Here is a 20,554-nt window from a genome sequence, read left to right on the forward strand (position 1 = left end):
TCTGTTTTTGTAATTGGAGAGAAGATGAGAATCAAGGAAAAGGAATAGATGCTCATCTGTTACAAGGGAGAGTAGGGATCCGCATTTATTTCCACAGAACCTGGGATAAACAGATGTCTAAATCATCTGATTAAGATGAATCTAAATTATTCACCATGGTAAAATGTAAAGCTGACTGTGAACTACTGCAAAAGAAGCTTTATGGATATCTCGGTGACTGGCAGGCAAGCAGCCATGTCTGCCAGTGCAATGTGATGCCCGTGGTGCAGACCCACGGGAGAGGGTTAGCTGTTAACGGGCACTCGGAAAGAGGTCTGAGCGTTACTGGACTTGCTCTGTGAATAGATCTGCTCACAGGTCCGTGCTGCTCAAAAAGACAAATGCAATGTTAGGAATAATTAGTATTAATGCTTTTGTAGGCACAATGATCTAAGCGTATAAGAGAGGCAAGGTCCGTAGAGGACAATAATATTTTCTATTAGATGAGCTGATACAGCTGGAAAAAAATTGTCAGGCTTTCAGGCATAACAGCCCTCCTTTAAGAAAAATTAGGAATGTAACTGGGAACAGAGCAAAAAACCATCTGCACATGTTTGGTTTACTGCAAGGTGCACGTAATGGTGGACACCGAACCTTGTGTGGAGTAAACCTGGAGGAGATACAGAGAAAGGAGGAGAGTGATCAGAAGCAGGGAGTGGCACGAATAGAACAGACTTGAAGTCCTGAAAATCTGAAGGTGACTTTACTCATCCATTACCAGTCCCTGAACTAGATGGGTCTTTCTCTCAATCTAGCACTTGCCTTTTAAGCTCATATTTGACCCCTTTTCCAAGTTTGAAGGAATTTGTGAGTGGGCAGAACTGAGTCAAGCAGGAGGGAAAATGAAAGGACAAATGGGAGACAAGGGGAGCCCCAGGGTGTTGCTGCACAAACCCAGCAGCCCTCACCTCCATGGCGAGGAAGGGCTCAGTCCAAGAACCGGCTGGCCAGAGCCTTTATGAACACTTACCCCCTTTGCTCTGCCTTTTTCCCCGATGTCTTAAACATCTTACTTCTAAGACATCTTGCAGGTGCAAACAGGAGGGACAAAGCACCCACAGCTTCCCTGGTGGGGGACACTCCCCATCACTGATGAAGCATCAAGAGTTACTCACGGCACATCTGGTGTGTCGCTGGGGGAATCTCTGCTTCCCCAGGCATGGGGGTGGGGCAAGGAACAGACGTGAGATAGCTCTTGATGTGTGAAGGCTGCCCAGAAGCCCTGGGTGTTAGTGCAAGAAGCATTTGCAGGGCCCTGGGAGTTCCTAAGTGGGGTGATGGCAGGAGCACGCAGGAGCTTGCTGAGTAGTGCAGGACCTCCACAGATACACAGGACGTGTGGCTCTGCCTTGTGTCCTCCTGCTTGCTGGGGTGCCTGGTTCAAGGGTGCTGTGGATGGGCAGCATGGGGATGCAGCACACCTCGTGCAAGAAGGGGAAATCAAGTCCAATGCAGAGATTTCCTTCTCATTAACTTCTCAGACAAAGCTGGACCAGGACCTGCAGGGGACCAACCCAACGCAGCTGGGAAATGGAAAAGGAGGAAGCTGGGACACCTGAGTCCAAGAAGCAGTGAATGTTTCTGTAAATTATGTAAACTGAGTATAATTAAGCATCGGTGAGGTAACTGTGGCTTCTGTAGGCTATTATCTCTGTATTTATTCTTAGGATATAGTGAGAGTGTTTTGACTGGTACATAGCAACCTTAGCTGCACTAAAGCGTGTGTTTGGGGTTTGAAGTAGTACCTATGGATACAGATGCTGAACGCCTTTTCACCGCGTACAAAACCCCGATTTCAAACACTTCTGAGTTTACTGAACTAATCACCTAAGGCTGAAATGCTTCTCTCCCCAGGTTTTACACATACCGGAGCAGTGCTCGTGGCAGAGAGGATTCGTCTGCTTCAAGAGGCTGCAAACACAAAGTTTAACTCTGCAGAAAAGCAAGTCACAGAATCACAGAATCACAGAATGTTCAGGGTTGGAAGGGCCCTCTGTGGATCTCCAGCCCAACCCCCTGCCGAAGCAGGGTCACCCAGAGCAGGCTGCACAGGACCGCGTCCAGGCGGGGCTTGGATATCTCCAGAGAAGGAGACTCCAGTAGCTCCTCATCTTTCTTGAACTGGGGAGCCCAGCACTGGACACAGCACTGCAGATGGGGCCTCACCAGGGCAGAGTAGAGGAGGAGGAGAACCTCCCTCGACCTGCTGCCCACACTCCTCTTGATGCACCCCAGGATCCTGTTGGCCTTCTCGGCAGCCAGGGCACGCTGGTGAAAGTGGAGGTGAAAAGTGGTGTTTAGCTAATATGAGAAATCCTTGGACTGGCTGGGACTTTCTAGCCTGTCTCTGTGTTAGATCAGGGCTGGGGCTTGATAAGGCGACTGAAATGGGAAGTCAAGCACAATTCACAGGACTGCAGGAGGAGGATGAAGCCGCAGAGAACTGGGTTGTTGGCCACAAAGGCTTTCGATGACATTTTTCACCAGATAACCCTACCTGTGTGTTTGTCTTTCCAGGCAGCCCACCTCGAGACTGTGCGTCTTGCTTTCCAGATGTGCTGACTTGTGAGTACATTATAGATATCTTCAGGGAAGGACATGAGAAGAAAACAGTGTTTTCTTCAAAACCAGTGCTATTTAGCCTTGTCTCATCATGGTTTTATTTGTTTTTCAGCTGGTTTCATAATGGAATGTGTGCAATCAATCTTTCTATATGTCCTCAGCAACAAGGTTTTGATCTTCTAGCAAACATCAATCACACATTGCAGGAGGACACAGCTCTCGAAGGGGCAGGTTTGCTGTCACATTCCTGTGCTCTGGATTTTGTGTTTGAGCCCTAACCCACCAGTTATCTGTTCTGATGTGCACCGGAGCACACCCAGGCTCCACGCTCGAGCCTGCCAGCTGGCTCCTGGGGTGAGGCACGTCGAGAGCACGGGAAGTTTGGTGCCACTCAGCTCCTGCCCCTACTTGCCATATTGACACAACTGGGACAGCTCTGGCTTTGGCTTGCTCAGCATCCTCCAAAATACCCCTGAGGCCACACACCTCTCATTTATCATGTTTGGTGTCTTTGAAAGACACATCTGGCAGGTTGGAAAGCAGCCCTCTGATTTTTCTGTTCTGCCCAAGTAGGGATCGTTCACATGGGAGCTGCATGGGTTGGGGAGCCCCTGGAGCCAGTTACACATTTGCAAAGACATGAATATTTCCCAGCAGCAACTGGAAGTACTGAGGACTGCGGTGTCCTAGGCACGGTTCACTATGGGGGGGGAAGATTCACAACTTGCTGGGGCAGCACAGAGCGAGGGGAGCTCCTGGGAGGGGAATGCGAGGCTCGGGGATGCACACAAAGGGGTTCAGCTGAGGACATGTTTGCTGTCTCCTCCCAAATGCAGGTTTCACATAATGGTAGGGGTTGGAAGGGACCTCTGTGGGTCATCTAGTCCAACCCCCTGCCGAAGCAGGGTCACCCAGAACAGGCTGCACAGCACCGCATCCAGGTGGGGCTTGAATATCTTCAGAGAAGGAAACTCCACAGCCCCTCTGGGCAGCCTGGGCCAGGGCTCCGTCACCCTCAGAGGGAAGAAGTTCTTCCTCGTGTTCAGCTGGAACTTCCTCTGCTTCAGTTTGTGCCCTTTGCCCCTTGTCCTGTCACTGGGCATCACTGGAAAGAGTTTGGCCCCATCCTCCTGACACCCACCTCTTGTACATTTCTGCACCCACTGCTGTGAAGACAATGTCCTGTCTTTGAGGTCAGCTCTGGAAGGGTTACCAGTTCCAGAGTGTCTCATTTGTCATCGACCCCCTTTTCCTTCCCTTTTGTCAGCTTCATCCCAGCTCCAAGAGGTTGGGCGCGGCCAGAGGTCGCACTCTCCACTTGATAGGGCACCTCTGCCTACCAATGAAGCCTGTAACTGCCTGGATTCTGTTGGGGAGACAGCCACCTGGAGAAGCTCATAAATCCCTTTTCCCAGGGAATTTGGACCCTGCAGCACACCTCCAGCTTCTTCAAATGGCGGGGCCATTTCTGCGTGAACAAGGTACTGCACAGGCACACCCCACCACATCCTGCAACGAGCAGGACTGCAGGTTATGGAGCAACTGCAGTCTCTGGTGTCCCAGTGTCTCCAGAGAGTCCCTGGAGAGAAAGGAAGTGACTCTGACAGCCCTGGATGTCAGCTCTACCTTTTGTGAAGCAAGGCAGCCGTGTCCCATCAGCAAGCTTTCCCATGGGCAGCCGAGCTCCTGGACTGAGCTCCAGCGTGACGGGCTGTGCATGTTGGGGAGCACAAAGGGCTGCGCGGGGGATGAGGTTCCCCAACATGTTCCATCTCCAGCTACTCTGCCCTGGTGACTGCATCACCACACTACCTGGGCCCAGGGTCCAGCGTCCTCTGAGGTGAAGACGTGCAGGAAGCCCCGAAGCAGTGACTGACCTCTCCGAGCTCCTTTCCAGCCTGTGCTCTGCAGCAGTCCCAGGGGACTGGAAGCCCTCAAGGACAAGTTGTCCCATCTCCTGGGACACGAGGTGCAGGCAGCTGCAGCCCAGCCACCTCATGGCTGGCTTTAGAGCAGAAAATTGGAATTTTGTGAAAATGAAAGTTTCCCTACAGAGCATTTCAAACTTGAATGCTGGTTTTCCCTTAGAAAATAATTCCATTGGAAATTCCCACTCACTCCTACTGCACAGCTGACTTTGTTTCTGTGCACTCAGTTCCTCCTGATTTAACAGAAGCTGTTCCTGTGTTTCTCACCATCTTTGCCTCTGACCGTTGATGTTCCGTGTCCCATCCTCTTACCAGTCACCTGAACATCTCCCTGCTGGCTCAGGAATCTCTTGGTGTCCAGAAGCCAGCCTAACTGCTGTCTTTTCGTTTTAACTCCCCGCAGCTCTGTGAATGCCCGGCTGCCTTGGACAAAGGCAAAGCACTGGCAGAGGGTGTGAATGCTCCTGCGCACGGGTGATGCGGCAGCCTGACAGCGGAGGGGGAGAGATGCCCTCTTGGCATAGGCTGCTGCTGCGGCTGCTTTCTGAGATGACAGGGACTCCAGAGGAGACACACACTGTGCTCGGGAGGGTGGCAAAGGCCCTTAGAGCCCTAGATCTCATGCCCTGTGGGGAGAGCCGAGTAAAGGCAACATGGATGCCCATAGCAAGGCAGCTCTGTGCTGGACCAGAGCTGGAGTGGGCAGCTGTGCTGCCTGATGACTCCACCAGCCACATCTGAATTGCAAAGCAGGCTGGGCTGAGTCTCTCTTGGCTGAGAAAGCATTTAGGGAGAGCACAAGACCTGCTTAGGGACTGCAGTCCATCCTGGGTACCATCTGGAAGAGAGGTGGAGATAGGGCCAGAACATACGACAGCAACCGCTCAATCTAAACGGCTGCTCAGACACTTTCACCTTGGTCTCCATCCCATTGCTCTCTGCAGCCCCCCCGCCACAGAAATAATGCCTTTGGGCGCGTTACTCTCTGCAGATACCAGCCATTGCCTGTCGGTCTGGCGGGATGGCGGACACTGTGACAAGGACGTCCTGCTGCTGCGTCCCAGCTGCTCACACAAACCACATTCCCCAGCGGGCTGACAGCAGGGAACGCACTGCACCAGTCCCCAGGCGGGGGGTGAGGAGCTGCGGGGGGCCCTGCACCCCTTCCCGTGCCCATCATCCCTGCCCGCTGTCTGCCATCACCCGCTGCCCGCCTCGAGCTCAGGCTGGGGCTTCGTGCGGCAATCTGTCCCCACCCCAGGCCATCCCTGTGCGGGTCGCAGGGCAGACAGCCCCCAAGGGCAGGGTTCCAGAGACCCCAGCAGGTCCAGAGACCCCAGCAAAGGAGACGTGAAACCGGGCGGGAGGCTCTGCCCATGGTGTGGAGACGGTGCGAGGAGGGGAGGGTTGGCTTCTTCCAAATTCTCCACCCTGCCTACCCCGGGAGCAACTATGGAAACAGCTTCTGCGGTGCTCAGAGCCCCCGGGGAAAGCCCCCGCGCAGAGGCAGCCGTCTCACTGCTGCTGGTAGGCAGCGCCTGACGCTGCAGGCAGCACGCCCCGACTCCATCCCCTCTCACCTCTTCTGCGGCGGATCACGAGGAGTTTTTCTCCAAACGCTCTCAGGCGACCTTTTCTCCACTTTTTCAGCCTCTTTGTAAAGTGTGCGATCCCCAGCTTTCCCACCCGGGATGCCCCAGTTCTTCGTACAGAGGCTCCGGGTGTTGTCGGCTGCTGCTCTGAGCCCTCAGGGACGCATCCAAGGACAACACCACCTCCTTTTTGTTCTGAAATTCATTATCTCTGAGCCTCTGGTCAATATTAGAGACCACCTTCCCAGTCAATGTTTCCACTGCATCCTCAGTCCTGTCCTAAGGGATTTGCCATTTGCTTCTACTGATGTAGCTCTACACTGACTGTCTTCAAATACATTTCAGTACTCTGTTTGTCAAATAATCCAAATTATTTGGCATCATTATTTGCTATCTCACAGATTTCGTCATCGGTGATTGCTTCCAGAGCAATGGCAGAAATATTGAAGTTTCAACCGCATCTCAAATCCTTTCATACCTGTAGCAATACCTACATCCCGTGGCAGCTCTTCACTAACAACTGCTCTTAGAGCTCTGCTATGGCCACTTGGAAAGGGCTTCACTTAGTTTTATACCTGAGATTAACCGCTCTTACGTCTTGCAGCTGTATGTAAAAAGCATTTCCGTAGACTGTGTTATAGCTGTGTGGTTACTGCTACCAATCAATTTTTAGCTTTCTCAAAAGAAGAATTTATTTTGTTTGGCAGCTCCATGATGACTGGAACAAATTACATATTTCTCATGCTTGATTTTCTCATTTATGAAATTCCATATTGTCTTTTCCACCACAGTGACTGATGCCTTACCCCAAGGCAGATGAAATTTCCAGCTGGGTTTGGTGCTGCTCCCCTGAAGTCTCTAGGTTTTAGGCTGACTTACTCTGGCCACGGGCGGAATTACACCGCTCACAGCCAACGGGACACCGCAGAAACATCAGTCCCGTGCTCTTGTCCAACTCCCCTGCACCCAGAAGGTGCCAGACATAAAGAGCAGGGTCCCACTACGCACATGCTAATTGCTAACAGGCAATTGTGTGAAGTTCTGGTGCCAAACCATGGCTAAGAAGGTTGCCATGAGAAGTCAGGAGGCAGCGACAGGGAAAGCAAAGACCTTTGCTCGTTACGCAGTCCTCACAAGGATCAGCTGGTGGATGCAGTCGTACCTGCCATTTACACAGCTCCCACCCTGAGAAAACCCTGCAGGCACCCATTGCCCTCAGAGCATCAAAGAGCCTGAGGACGCAGCGAGAGTGGAAGTCCTGCGGTGACAACGTCTGTGCTAGCTGAGCCCGGCTGCTGGAGGTTGTGATCTGGGCTGTTCCTGATGCCAGGACAACACGGCCCGGTGGGAGGCATGGCCTGAGACGGAAGCAGGCGTTCCTCAGATCTCTGCAATGATTCCAGCAAGAAGAGTCTCTGGAGACAAAACCTGAATGGAGGCACAAAGGGAAGACCCTGACTCCTGACCGTGATCATCTGAGACTGGTGGGTGACAGGAAGGGCTCAGTCACTGCACTCCTTTTCCTCCCTGTGGGGAACTCCAGATAATAAGGAGAAGAGACCTTTTGCACTCCGATGAGAGCAATCCAAATAATACTTCAAAGCCTGCCTTCTTCCTTCATCTTCTCTGCTAAGTCCCCTGCTGTGGCCGGGTCATGCCTGTGTTACTCCACTGCCATCGCACCCACCCCGGTCCGGGTCTGTACAGCCCACTCCAACACGGTTTCTTCCTAAACAACCTCCTGCAAACGTACCTGGTAGGCAGCGGATGGGGCGACGTGAAACGTGTGCAGGCTAAGGGTATGGCTGCAACTCTTTAACTGGCACCCTTCGTCCCTTCAGGGCAGCGCTCGGGCCCCGCGGGGCGGGCAGAGCCACACCAGATGAGTGCCCGCAGGCTCTCAGCTCCGTGCGCGGAGGGGTAGGAGTGACACAGTGACACTGAACAGGGCAAAGCGTGCCAGGAAGCCTGCGCTGAGAGCGCAGCGGGACCGGTGTGGAGCTCCATGCAAAGCACTGCGAGAGTTAAGGTGAGGTGGGGCCATTTTCCTTCCCTCACGGAGCGTGTCATAACCTCCGTGGGTTTCAGTGCTTCCCCAAGTAAATGTCCGGAGCTCCTCTGAGAGGGTCTCATAGCTGGGAGGGTGCTGTGTAGCACAGCATCTCCGCGTACGCTGAAACCCTGCGGCATTACACAACGGCCATTTTGCTTCTGCAGCTTCTTCCGAGTGCGTGTGGGCAACGTGGGACACAGGCAAAACGGTTTCCATGGCAACTTGCACTTCAGAGATGCCAGTGAGAAAATTTGCGTTGGGGGAGGAAAAAAAAAAAAAATTCTCCTTCAACTCACGTTGCAAGCAGGCACAGAGGTGGGCTGCGGCAATACCCTAGAAATGGCTGATGTAAAAATATCTCCGCTGGTTTTCCTGCTGCAGCGCTCGGCCCGCTCTCTGCCTGGCTGGCACACGGGGCGCTGGCTGATGGCGTTTGTCCCACGCAGCTGCAAAGCAACGCCCTGCCGCCTTCGGCAGCCCCTTTGGTTTTTTTCCAAAAAGGCCAAAGTGGCAGCTCTGGGGAGCAATGTGCTGCTCTGACCATCTCATCCCTCTGGCCCTGGAATGGGAGAGGCGCGGTCCAGGAATGAAGCTCCATCTCTTTCAGCCGCAGAGCTGGACTGTCCTCCAGATGTTGGCCTCTAGCTGCTGTGCCTCCATCTCCTTTGGAGAGGCTAATGGTGGCCCAGATAGATAAAGAGAACCCCAAGAAATGTCTTCAGCAGACAAATCAAGAGGTCATATCTGGAGTAATGTGGTGAATCACAGAATCACAGAATCACAGAATGGTAGGGGTTGGAAGGGACCTCTGTGGGTCATCTAGTCCAACCCTCCTGCCGAAGCAGGAGAATTTAGTGGAGGAAAATGACTGGTTGCCCTGTGAGACAATGTCTGGAAGAGCGGTGGCTCTGTCTGGAGGGATGGAGTGAAGCCAGGGAACCAGGCTGGGCGTCTGCTTCACGTCTCAGCCCAAGAGGTGTGTTGGTCAAGGGAGGGTTCTCCAGCAGGGAGCAGAGACCCTCGTGGTTTTCGTGCCACAGGCATCTCCCCGCAGCCAGGGCTGGCTGTCTGGAGGTGCTGCGTGACCGGGAATGTTTGTTCTGGAGAACAGATCCCGAAGACCCCGATTTAAGCCCGCTCTGGTGTGATGACGCCTGGAAGAGACCCTGCTTTACCCGCTCTCTGGTGGGGTCACTTCTCCCAAATCAAGGGCAGGGCCCGCACCCCGGACGGGTGAAGAGGGTGGAGCAGGACCCCCTGCAGACTCGCTCCACAGCAGCCGGACCCGCAGCCCCAGGCGCGCCCCGCACTTCCCAGCGGGGCGGGAGCCACACCCCCACCCCCCCCCCGCTCCCCGGCCCCCGCGGGGTCCAGCACGCAGCCTGGCGTGGGGAGGGGGGGGTGCTGTGCGTGCGGCCGGCCCCGCAGCAACCCCCGGTGCCCCGGGTGGGCTCTGCCGCAGCCCCGGCCCTGCGGGGGTCCCACCGCGCTCGGCGGGGCGGGGGGCGGCGCTGCGGCAGCACGGGGGCGGCGGGGCGGGAGGAGCCGGCGGGCGGGCGGAGCGGGGCGGGGAGGCGCGGGGCGGCGCGGTGCGGTGCGGTTCAGCACCACGGAGAGCGCCCCGCGCCGCGCCGCGCTGAGGCGGGCGGGCGGCCCCGGGGCGGCGGGGGGGGTGCGGGGCGGGGGGGGGCCCGGCGGGCTCCGGGCCGCCCGTGGATGAGCACCATGAGGCTGCTGCTGCTCGCCCTGCTCTTCTCCTCCTCCTTCGCCCGCGCCGGCTGCGACCCCAAGATCGTCAACATCGGCGCGGTGCTGAGCACCAAGAAGCACGAGCAGATCTTCCGCGAGGCGGTGAACCAGGCCAACAAGCGGCACGGCACCTGGAAGCTCCAGCTCAACGCCACCTCGGTCACGCACAAGCCCAACGCCATCCAGATGGCCCTCTCCGTCTGCGAGGACCTCATCTCCAGCCAGGTACCCCGGGCCGCCGACTCCCCCGCGGCCGCAGCGACCCCGGCCCCGCAGCCCCCACCCCCACCCCCACCCCCACCCCGGCCGCCCCCCGGAATTGGGTGCGGGAAGAGCCCCGGGACCCGATGCCCGCATTGCAGCCTTTATGTAAGAGCAGCTGGGCTGCACGCTTCGCCTCATGGGCACCCACACGCACCCCGGGGCACCCACGGGCTCACACCCCCCCCGGGGCACCCATAGGTTCACACGCACCCCGGGGCACCCACGGGCTTATGCACCCCAGGGCACCCACGGACTCACACCCCCCCCAGGTCACCCATGGGTTCACATGCACCCCAGGGCACCCACGGGCTCACACACACCCTGGGCATCCATGGGCTCACCCCCCCCGGGGCACCCACGGGCTCAGGCACACAGAGCGGGTGCGCAGGCATGCGCACCCACCGCCATGCGTGCAGAGAGCAACACGCATGCACCCGCACCCCATGCGCAGACACGCATCGCCGCGGGCACACGCGGGCACACGCAGAGCTACGTGCACACATGGGCAACAACCCGCTGTGGGGAGATGCGGGCACGGGGAGCGCCGTGCGTGCACTGGGGGGATGCCCGTGGGCTGCGCTGCACGCACACACATGCTGCAGGCACACATGCATCACTGTGCAAACACGGGCACGCACACACAGAGCACCGCACAACTACGCTCGTCCTGGTGTGCAAACACGCTGGTGCGCACATGCTACATGCATCCACGCATCCGTGTGCACACACGACCACGCACTGCACCGGGTACAGACACACAAACACGCCCCGCTGCCTGCACTACAGGCACGCACACCCCCGGGGCGTACGCTTGCACGTCCGTGCACCGCAGCAGCACCCCCTCCCCATCCCACACCGCACCCTGGGCCCCCCCAGCACCATGCAACGCACGAGAGCACACCCACGCACACGAGACACAGGCACACGCCGGCACAGATCACACACCAGTAGCCCCAGCGCACACACGGCCGCGCAGACACAGAGAGCCGTGGGCTCGCACACGGTGCATGCCGCGCACGCGTGCTGCGCACACAGGCACGGCGCGCTCCTTTGCCTGTCTACACGGGTCGCTCTCAGCGCACACGAGGGAGCAGCCCGAGTCCGCAGCGGTGGTGGGCGCAGCCTGGGTGCCCTGGGCAGCCTGCGGCCCAGCCCTTCCACCTCCCCTGTGTTCTGAGCCCAGCTAACCAGACCCATGCCCCCCACCCAAGGCCATAAGGGCAGACAGGGAGTTGCAAACCCACCCCCACCTCCAACACCCCCATGCACATGCACAAGCTGCACACAGACCCAGGCACAGGTAGAAACACGCACACAAATCCTACGAACGCCCGCACCACGGAGACTCACACGCCAACACGCACACGTAAACATGTGTGTGCACACAAGGCACACACAAAGCAGGGAGGAGGGAGGGAGCTGGAGGGGCCAGAGCTGCACAGCAGAGCACGTTTGCAGCTCAGCTTCCCGATGTGGAGATGGAGGACGGCTGGAGACATCCCTGGGGATGCTGGCAGAGCCGGGCCGGAGGCGCAGTGCAGGCTGTAAGGGATACCCCGCTGCCTGGCAGGGAGCAGCGAGCGGGCTCAGTCGCGTCCCTCGCTGAGCAGAGGCTCCATTTAAGCAGCCCGGCTGGTGGGTCCTGTGCCCATGCCACCTCTAAGCCTTGTCCCCATGGCAAACGTCACAGAGCCCCGGGCTGGTGCGGGGTTGCAGGCGCTGGCACGTCCCTGCAGTGGGATGCAGGAGGCAGCTAAGCTGGGGTGCAGAGGGGGCTGTGGGTGCTGGGGGTCAGGATGCTGAGGGTGGCCACGCTGTCCCGACACGCAGGGGTTCTGCTGGCCCCACGGCCACAGTGTGGGGCACAGCCACCCTCGGTCCTCGCTCGCTGGCGCTGTGCCCGAGCAGGGGGCTGCGAGGCAGAGGAGGGGCTGGCAGCCTGCGCCTGCAAAATGGCTCCTGCCGGTCAGCTGCTGTGCGGCACAGCGCAGCCCTCGCCCCCACGCAGCCCACAGTGCCTTCTCCTACCCTGAGGCCAGCACCCAGCCCTCAGGGTGCAGGTCCTCGCCCACCCCATGTCAGCACGGCACCGGGCACCTCAGTGCAGGGCACTCCCCTCCTCCTGCCTCCCCAGGTGACCTTCCCCAGTAATTCCTCCCTTCTCCCATGGTACGGTCTCCAGCCCCTTGTCCCAGCTTGCTCTGCACCCTCAGCTTGCTCCCAACCAATGCAGGCAGGATCTTTCCTCTTCCCACCTGGTCCCCAGGTCCCCTTCCCTGGGCGCACTTCATCCTCCTCTCCCATTAGCAAGCCATCCCTCCAGCCTGGGCGCAGATCATGTCCCAGGGCTCAGGCAGATGCTTGGAGGAGGAAGAAGTGTTATTTCCTCCCAGACATCAAAGTCTTTGCACTGATTCACCCGAGCTAGAGACCTGTCACCAGCTGGGGACATTCCCTGTGCTGTGAAGGAGCATCAGCACAGCAAAGGGTCCCCCGGGGATTACCCCGCTCTTTCTTCTCTCTTTTGGCAGAAAATAGGATCCTTCTGGAGACCAAAATCCCAGCGCTGTAAGAACAGCAGGATCTTGCCGAGATCCTCCTTCCCCATCTTGGTGTAACCCAGATCCCCCGTGCCCCACCAGCCTGGCATTCTGCGGGCAGACCCCAGCTCTCGCCCCCGCCGCCCCCCAGCTCTCTCATTTCTCTGCGTGCTCGGGGTCAGATGGCTGATGTGCTCCGCGGCTCTGCGCTCCTGCTCGGAGTCCCAGCTGACCACTTTGTTTGTAATAGTCCTCGGAGGGGAATTACAACGAGTATTAAATGTGTGGTTAAAGAAATTGCATTACACAGTGCGACTGTAAGGGAGATGTTTCCCTTTAATCTGTAATCCAGGAAAGTTATTAGTTTAGCGAGCAGAGCGGCTAGGCACGGCATTTCCATTAAGATATAACCCTGAGCAGACTCATCACCTCTGTGCGGGCTGCACCCCTCGCTCCCCGGCGCAGCCCTCGCTTCGCTGTTCCTGGTTGTTTGAACGCCGTTCTCGTGTTAACGTGGGGCTGTTTAACGTTGCGGAAAAGAAAAGGAGGAAAAAAAAAAAAAAAATCATGCTCGATGGCCGATGTGCTCCTGTGAAATAATGTTTGTGTCGTGTATCCTGTCCTACAGGTCTATGCAATATTAGTTAGCCACCCTCCTGCTCCCAACGATCACCTAACACCAACACCCGTATCATACACAGCTGGCTTCTACAGGATCCCTGTCATTGGTCTGACAACACGCATGTCTATATATTCCGATAAGGTAACTGATGCATGTTTCTAGTCTAGTACCTCATACGTGTGGTGTAAATCAAGAGTGCCCGTCAGGAGGGTTATTGATGTCTGCACTACCCTGCCTATCTAAGTGTCTGTCTGTCCATCCATCCTCTCCAGTCAAACCAGCAGCTCTCTCTCTCTCTATCCTGCATTCCCCAGTACATGATTTTTCTGCAGCTGCCCGTGTTGACCTACATAGTGCTGGATGATTTCTGCAGCGTTTCTCTGCCAGGCTGCTGGCTTCGCTGCTCGTCAGCCAAGGCAGATGCATGAACTAGCTCCTGCCCTGCTCACTAGTGACATCCGGGGGGGCCCTGGGTGCTCACTGCGTGCGGGGCCCTGCGGAGAGCCAGCACCATCCTAGAGGAGCCTGTGCATGGGGCAGGAGCTCTCTGAGGCTTGAAGGTTGTTTGGTTGCGTTCACTTCTCTGGGTTTATGTGACATCAGTAGGGGAGATAATAGAATTGACTAACTAGTTATCCCCAGGCTTTCAATGACATTCAGTCCAGCCAGCACTCAAGAAAGACATTCAAATTCCAGCATCTCAAACCATTATCTGCTGACCCTGTGGAAACACAGAGACTTTCAGGCTGGATGAGGTCCTGCCGTGTGTGGGGGCAATGCCCTGGCCTGGGCAATGAGATGCTGCCGTGGCCGGCTCTGCCACCGGGCACTCAGCTCACAGCCCATCTTGCAAAGACGCTTTGTGATGAGTAAAGCAAAAGGAGGAGCTGAGCAGAGCCAGGCAGACCACATGCCATTGCAGCCTTGGGGGAGGTTTACGTCCAGGTGCATGAGCTCAGTGGGTGAGATCAGGCCCGTTTCAAATCACAAATCGGCCTTTGCTTGGAAAATGTGAATATTCACAAATGCAAATGTTCAGTGCAAAAATAGTCACTCCACCTACGTGCTAAATGAAGCCAAATTTCAGGAAGGAGGAGCAGAGGCTCCCGGAGATGCAGCCTGCGGGACTGCTCGGCTGGAGCAGCAGCAGGTCTTGGCATCTCCCACCATGGTAGGAAAACCAGCAAGGCAAGGCCACGGCAGTGATGGCAACGGTGGCTGCCAGGGCTGGGGACCCGCGTGCCCCGGTAGGATCGGATCAGGCACAGTTAGAAGGGAAGAGATGGTCACGGAGCTGGCAGACAGAGGGAGAGGGCAGGCAGCCGGCTGGAAATGTGCGGGGGGAATCCAGTTTGTGCTGCCATGGGGAGGAGATGGGTCTGATCAGCAATGTCACCGAGAAGGACTTTGTGACCCTGCACACAATGGCGGGGAGAAGGTACCCTGTGTGCTGTCGGTCCAGCTTCATCTCAGCAGAGCTGTGCTCACCGAAGCGAATCGGCCGCCTTTTCCACAGCACGACCTTGTGCTGAGTTTGCGTGCCCACCCTCAGGGGGTGGGATCTTCCCCAGCAGACTCTGCTTCAGCCATCGTTTTCCTATTTAAAACACGTTTTCTGCAAAAGCGGCTCATAAAACCCGCCTGGCTCACTTCAGGGCTGGAGGAGCGTAGCAGCGACCCACTGCAGGGGCAGGGAGATGCTCCCCGCTGGCTGTCTGGGGGTGCTGGGCAGGTGCAGGGCTGCGGGGTGCACTCCCCTGGCAGAGGCTCGGCAGGAAGGTCCCACTGCACGTCTCACCCCTCTGAGCACGCCTGCCTGGCTGGGCTCCTGCTCAGCATCCTTGCCACCAAGGCGGCCAGGGGCTGGAGGACTCCGAGCTCTCTGCAGAGAGGGGAGTTGCAGGCAGGAGATGGGGCAAAGGCAGGGACGGGGTGGGCAGAGGAGCGAGGATGTTGAATAGTGAACTGGCAGGAGCTGGAGGGGACAGCAGAGGTGGGAGTGGAGTGGAGGACAGCAGAGCAAAGGGGCGTGAAGACATGGGACAGGACAGTGCAAGGCTCCGCACACACGTGCAGGACAGGCTGGCCAGTGCACCAGCGGGACGTACAGCTGGTTCCCTTTTTGGTTTTCTAGTGATCAGCTTGCCTTTTTTCTTTTTTTTTCGATTCAGGAAATTATATCTTTCAGCTTAGTTTCTATGGAAACAAGCTTGTAAGATCACTTTGTGTGTATGCCCCTGATTGGTTTTGGAGGCACCAGCCAATTTTAGCTAAATTTCACAGGGGTTTGAAGTCTCAGAGTTAATTATGGTCCTCCCAAGGCTAAGCTGCCAAGGGGAGGAAAGGTGTGGGCTTCAGCACAGAGAGGTTTGCCCAGTACCTTTGGATGCTCTTGGAGCACCTCCAGTCAAGCACAGCGGTCCACGAGCTGTAGCTGGTCTTTCAACAAAGATACCCGAGGGAAGCCAGCATTATACCTGCCAGTATTCAAAGAACCATTTGTTCTAGAAACAGTACTGCAGCTATCAAGCTGAGCACTCTGGCTTGGCAGCTTTTGTTTGGTCTCCTTGTGCGTACATCTTACAAAATCATTACCTGTTTGCTCACCGAGATCCTCACGTCATTCAGCACAGTCCTGCCTGCGTGGTGAGGTGTCCTGGTCACCTCCGAGTGAGGTGAGCAGGGAACTGCAGGAGGAGAGAGGGGGGTCTGACGGTAAAGGTAGCAGAGCGGTACCCATGGCTGTGGTGTCCATCACTACAGAGAGCCCTCTGTGAACTCCTCACGGACTGAGCATTTCAAAAATCACACTCTGACCTTCTCATGCTGGGCCTGCTGAATGGACAGGCTGGACTATTGCTTCTGTTCCCCATGTGTCATTGGGGGTATTTATATCTCCTTTGCATCCCAGCCAAAAGGATGAGATGACATTGACGCCTTGACAATACGGGAAATGCGAAATGACACTGAGAACGTGAGAGCAGAGCTCGTGGGGACATGCACAGCTCAAGAGCTGGGAGGGTCTGGTGCCGTTCATCACCACCATGTGGGACCACACCTACGTGATGGGGATGAAGGGACAGGCTGCGTGCCCTGAGGTGCTGAGCTGCCCACCGTCCCACTGTCAGAGAGGCAGTGCAGCGGAGAATCAAGGGTGGCTCTTAACTGAGACCTGCTCTGCTGCTGGAAGAGATGGAAAATGGAGTTTAGCCATTCTGCACTTGGAGAGCCATTCCAACGTCCAGCAGCTGCGCCTGGTAGTTGAAATGGGGTCTGTCTCTCTCCAGCCTGGGCCTGGGGATGGCTTTTCCCTCTGGTTCCTTGTCTCAGTATAACCGTTCCACGCCCTCCCAGGGGTTATTACTCATTGAGAAGGGTATTTTTCTTTATTACTGGCCTCATTGGCAACCGATGCTCAGCAGAAATGGTGTTAGTCATCATGGGAAGCTGCACTGAAAGAGGGGAGAAAAGTGATGCCCCGTGACCGTGGTCAGGGTGTCAGGGTCAGGACCCCTCCACTGACACCTGCAAGAAGTGACTGGAGAGGCTGGTTAACGTCACGTAGAGATGTTTGCCCCCGGAATGGGTTTGACAGCCACTGCCGAGCAGCACAGCCGTCAGCAGGGGTGGCCTGCAGTGTGTCAGAGCAGATCATAGAATCAGAGAATCATAGAATAATTTGGGTTGGAAGGGACCTTTAGAGGTCATCTAGTCCAACCCCACTGCAGTGAGAAGGGACATCTTCAACCAGACCCAGTTGCTCAGAGCTCAGATGAGGGGCTCTGCGCGCTGAAGCCCATGCTGATGGCTGTGATGGAGCCCACTCATCCCAGCTGAGGAGAGCTCTTCACAGGCTCTCAGGATTCAAGCTGGGGGTTGGACAGAGCAGCCCCACCACTGTGCAAGGCTGCTGCTGCGGTGCTGGGCTGACAAGTCCTTTCCTCCACACACTGCAGGGGAAAGGCAGACGATGCATTTGTGCCTGAGCTCCCCATATGTCTGCCTGCACTGAAATCCCTCCCAGCACACGTCTAAGCTATTGCAGAGTTGTCTCAGCTCCCTCCCACGCCTGCAGCTATCACGCGGGGCAGTGGGCAGGCTGCTTTCTGGTGGGCTCAGTGACACGTGTGCTGGCTGGCGGGCAGGCTGAGCAGAGCAGGGGGCACAGCAGCCCAGGCTCCTTCCATGGAGACGCTGGCCAAGGCCTCTTCTTCATACCCAGCTGACGATTTTTGCTAAATTATCAGACTCTTTATATATTGGGATCCCTGTCAATCTTCTTGAAACGGCCCAGACAGCTCAGTTTTGGAGTGGGTTGCTAGAAGGGGGACTGACCGCGTGATTTCCGTGGGTAATGAAAAAAAAACACATCATTTCCTCAAGACTGTAGGAAAAATTACCAGCCATGGACCATGAGCTGTGATGAACCCTTAGGCAGATAGAGGTAAAGAAAATAGCACTGCTTTCACTCGTGGACCTGTACGTGGTCCATATACGGACACACGTGCACTACCTGCTGGCCCCACAGCCACGCCTGCACACTCCCCATACGTGTGTGCGTCCCCTATGCACACAGACTCCGTCGACAGGCACCCACACGTGCACCCTCCCCCAGGCATGGCGTGGCCACGTGCAGGCTCTTTGTGTGCAGCTATTCGAGCACCCGAGCACGTTCCCTGCATGGGTACACGCACACACACGCCTGCTGCAGGTATGCGCTGGCAGTCGCGCGTACACAGGGTCCTGGCTTTCACACACGCATACACACACACACATGTTCTGCTCAAACTCAGCTCCTCTTCATACGTATCGTATCAACCAAGTCAGCACCGCTAATAATTTGCAGTTCCTAAGAGTCCTGACCCAGCAAGTGTCCCCAGCCTTATAACCCAGTGATTTCAGCTCTAATCCCATGGGTTTCTTCTGAGCTGATTCCACTTGGAAGCCTGGATTCTGTACCAACCTGTATTTACCTACTTTTCGAAGAAATAGTGAATGAAGGGAGGAAGCACAGGGCTGGGCACTCAGGTTTTGGTGGTGTTAGGAAGATATTGCAGAGAGCTGCTCCTTGGCCCGGGGCTGCTGCCAGCGCGTCCCCCACTCACACCCCAGCCCTCCTGGCTGGCGGCGGGCATGCTTGGAGCAGAGCAAAAGATGTGAATCCTGCAAAACAGCTTTCAAGGTAAACCGCTGATTTGTAATTAGGAGCATTTTTTTCCTGTGTGCCTGATCTGAGGGGAGCGGGTTCTGACCCACGACAGCTCAGAGTTGGAGCGCTTGTAGCAGTGCCTCAGGGATGGTGCTGACAAGCAGTGCAGCTGAAAGGAGAGAACATACTCTGCTGGTGCTCTCACAGAGGCTGTGTTGAAAAATCAGGTCTTTATAACAGTTATTTGCCTAAAAATGGGATAAATATGACGCGTAAATCATTTCGCCCACGTAGCTGGCAGCACAGCCCCATGCTTCCGTGTGCCGCACGGCCAGGAAAGCTCCGTGCTGGGCTGCAGAGGGATTTGACGGAGACCCGTGGGAAGTCACCGCGTCCGCTGGGACGGGGGTCATCAAATCGCACAAAACCCGACCCCCAGCTGGCTCTGCACATCGCAGGCTGGACTTGTTAACCTTTGGGGGACTCTGCTTTCACTTTTCTGCCAACCTTTGGGCTCTGCAGAGGAGTTCAGGAATCCCAGGGGCTTCAAAACTGAGCACAGAATGTGAGTGCTCATCCTGAAATCTAGACTCAGCATTTGCAATTATTTATTCTTCATTATCCCACTTAAAAACCACAGTTCTGTAATCTGGGAGCTGAGATATCATCACAGCAAGTCCATGGCCCTTTAGACACCACTTCAGAAAGCAAATTTGCCTGCACTGTTAAACCAAGTTATTCTCCAGCAACTTTGCAGTAAAATTTGTTCATCTGAACCCAGTGGTATGTACTTACAACACTTAAGAAAGCCACGATCAGTTTACACAGCATTTTTGCGAGCTAGTTGGGAAACTAAAAAATAATTTGATGCAATATATTGAAATTTTATAGCTGGTTTCATTTCAAAAAGTGATTGAAATAATTTTAATTTAGAATTTTTATTCTTTAACAGTTATTTTTCTGTTTTTTGGGGGGCATTTCTCCTGCTCTTCGTGTGATTGGGAATGTTTGTATCAGCCATACAAAAGTGCAGCTCTGAAATGCTTGTTACGGCTCTCCTAGTTCATTTCCTCCTTCGATTAAATGTCCACAGTTCTTCTCCATCTCTTCGGTAATTAGGAGATCTTTCCAGTGCTTTGGTTTCTTCGCTGCTGCCTCCCTCATCTCTGGGTTTTGGGCCAGGGCAGCAGAACAGACCTGCCGTCCCAGTGCAGAGAGACCTGTCCAGGACAAGGGGTTTGCACGATTTTCTATGTGTTCCGTGGTTCGGTGTGACTTTATCACTGTGTTGAGTGTGAGGATTGTCTGGTCTGCCTCTTCCTCCTCTGCATGAGTCCATGGTGGACATGATGCCTTTTCCCCTCCCACATAATTTACTTTGGCCCATCCAGGACATTTATGACCTGGGCTGGGTCTAGCCTCTGGATGAGCAGGTCTAGACAAGCCCTGTTTGGTCCAGAGGACCATCTCAGCCATGAAAAAAGAAATATTGCACTTCTTTCTTTGTTGTCCTCTCCTGTTCAGACTTCTGCCTCCCTCCAGCACGTAGCTGGTTTGTCAAGTAGCATCCGTGCTGAGCATAAGCACTTTCATTTTCTAATATTCAACTCCAGGGCCATTTGCAAAAGCTGCATTTTTTGAAACCTCTCTGTCAGCTACAGCTTTTGGTCCCATTGCTCCCCTAAGAGTGTTGTACTTAATTAGGCTGGAATTGCTATTGCTTAATCATCCAGCCATAATGATATCTTAACCAAATCAGATAGGTTAGCTGGGGCAAGAGTCCAGAGCTGCCTCCTCCTGTGTGCTGCTGCAGCACAAGCTGACCTAGAAAGAGCCAAACAGCACATTATGAAAGTGCTTTCCTCAACTTGTCTCACGACAAATAACTAACCTATACCTGCATGTACCTGCAACTGCTCCTTCTCACTCTGTGAAGGTAATTAATTTTCTTTTTGATGTCCATTACTCAGTAATACTTTCAAAAAGTCAAGAGGAAAGGCTATATTTGCACTGAATGTGGTTGACAGTTCATTGCTGGATAGGCGTTTCTTCACCG

At 55.4% G+C, this 20,554-nt stretch overlaps 1 protein-coding gene across 15 annotated transcripts in view; it reads left to right on the forward strand.

Annotated features, from left to right (window-relative positions):
- The first annotated feature begins 9,844 nt into the window (after positions 1–9,844).
- GRIN1 (glutamate ionotropic receptor NMDA type subunit 1) overlaps positions 9,845–20,554 on the forward strand; it is a 38,225-nt gene continuing 27,515 nt past the window's right edge. For 10 of the 15 annotated variants that reach the window (XM_075439150.1, XM_075439152.1, XM_075439151.1 and 7 more), the window contains exons 1-2: positions 9,846–10,148; positions 13,356–13,490. In XM_075439150.1, the coding sequence (XP_075295265.1) occupies positions 9,891–10,148; positions 13,356–13,490 (393 nt within the window). In that variant the 5' untranslated portion in view covers positions 9,846–9,890. Of the gene's footprint in view, positions 10,149–13,355; positions 13,491–20,554 lie in introns of all 15 variants that reach the window. The other 5 variants (XR_012765841.1, XM_075439146.1, XM_075439147.1 and 2 more) reach the window with 1 other exon arrangement.

The sequence above is a fragment of the Opisthocomus hoazin genome, chromosome 19 (assembly GCF_030867145.1).
Source record: "Opisthocomus hoazin isolate bOpiHoa1 chromosome 19, bOpiHoa1.hap1, whole genome shotgun sequence".
Lineage (NCBI taxonomy): Eukaryota > Metazoa > Chordata > Aves > Opisthocomiformes > Opisthocomidae > Opisthocomus > Opisthocomus hoazin.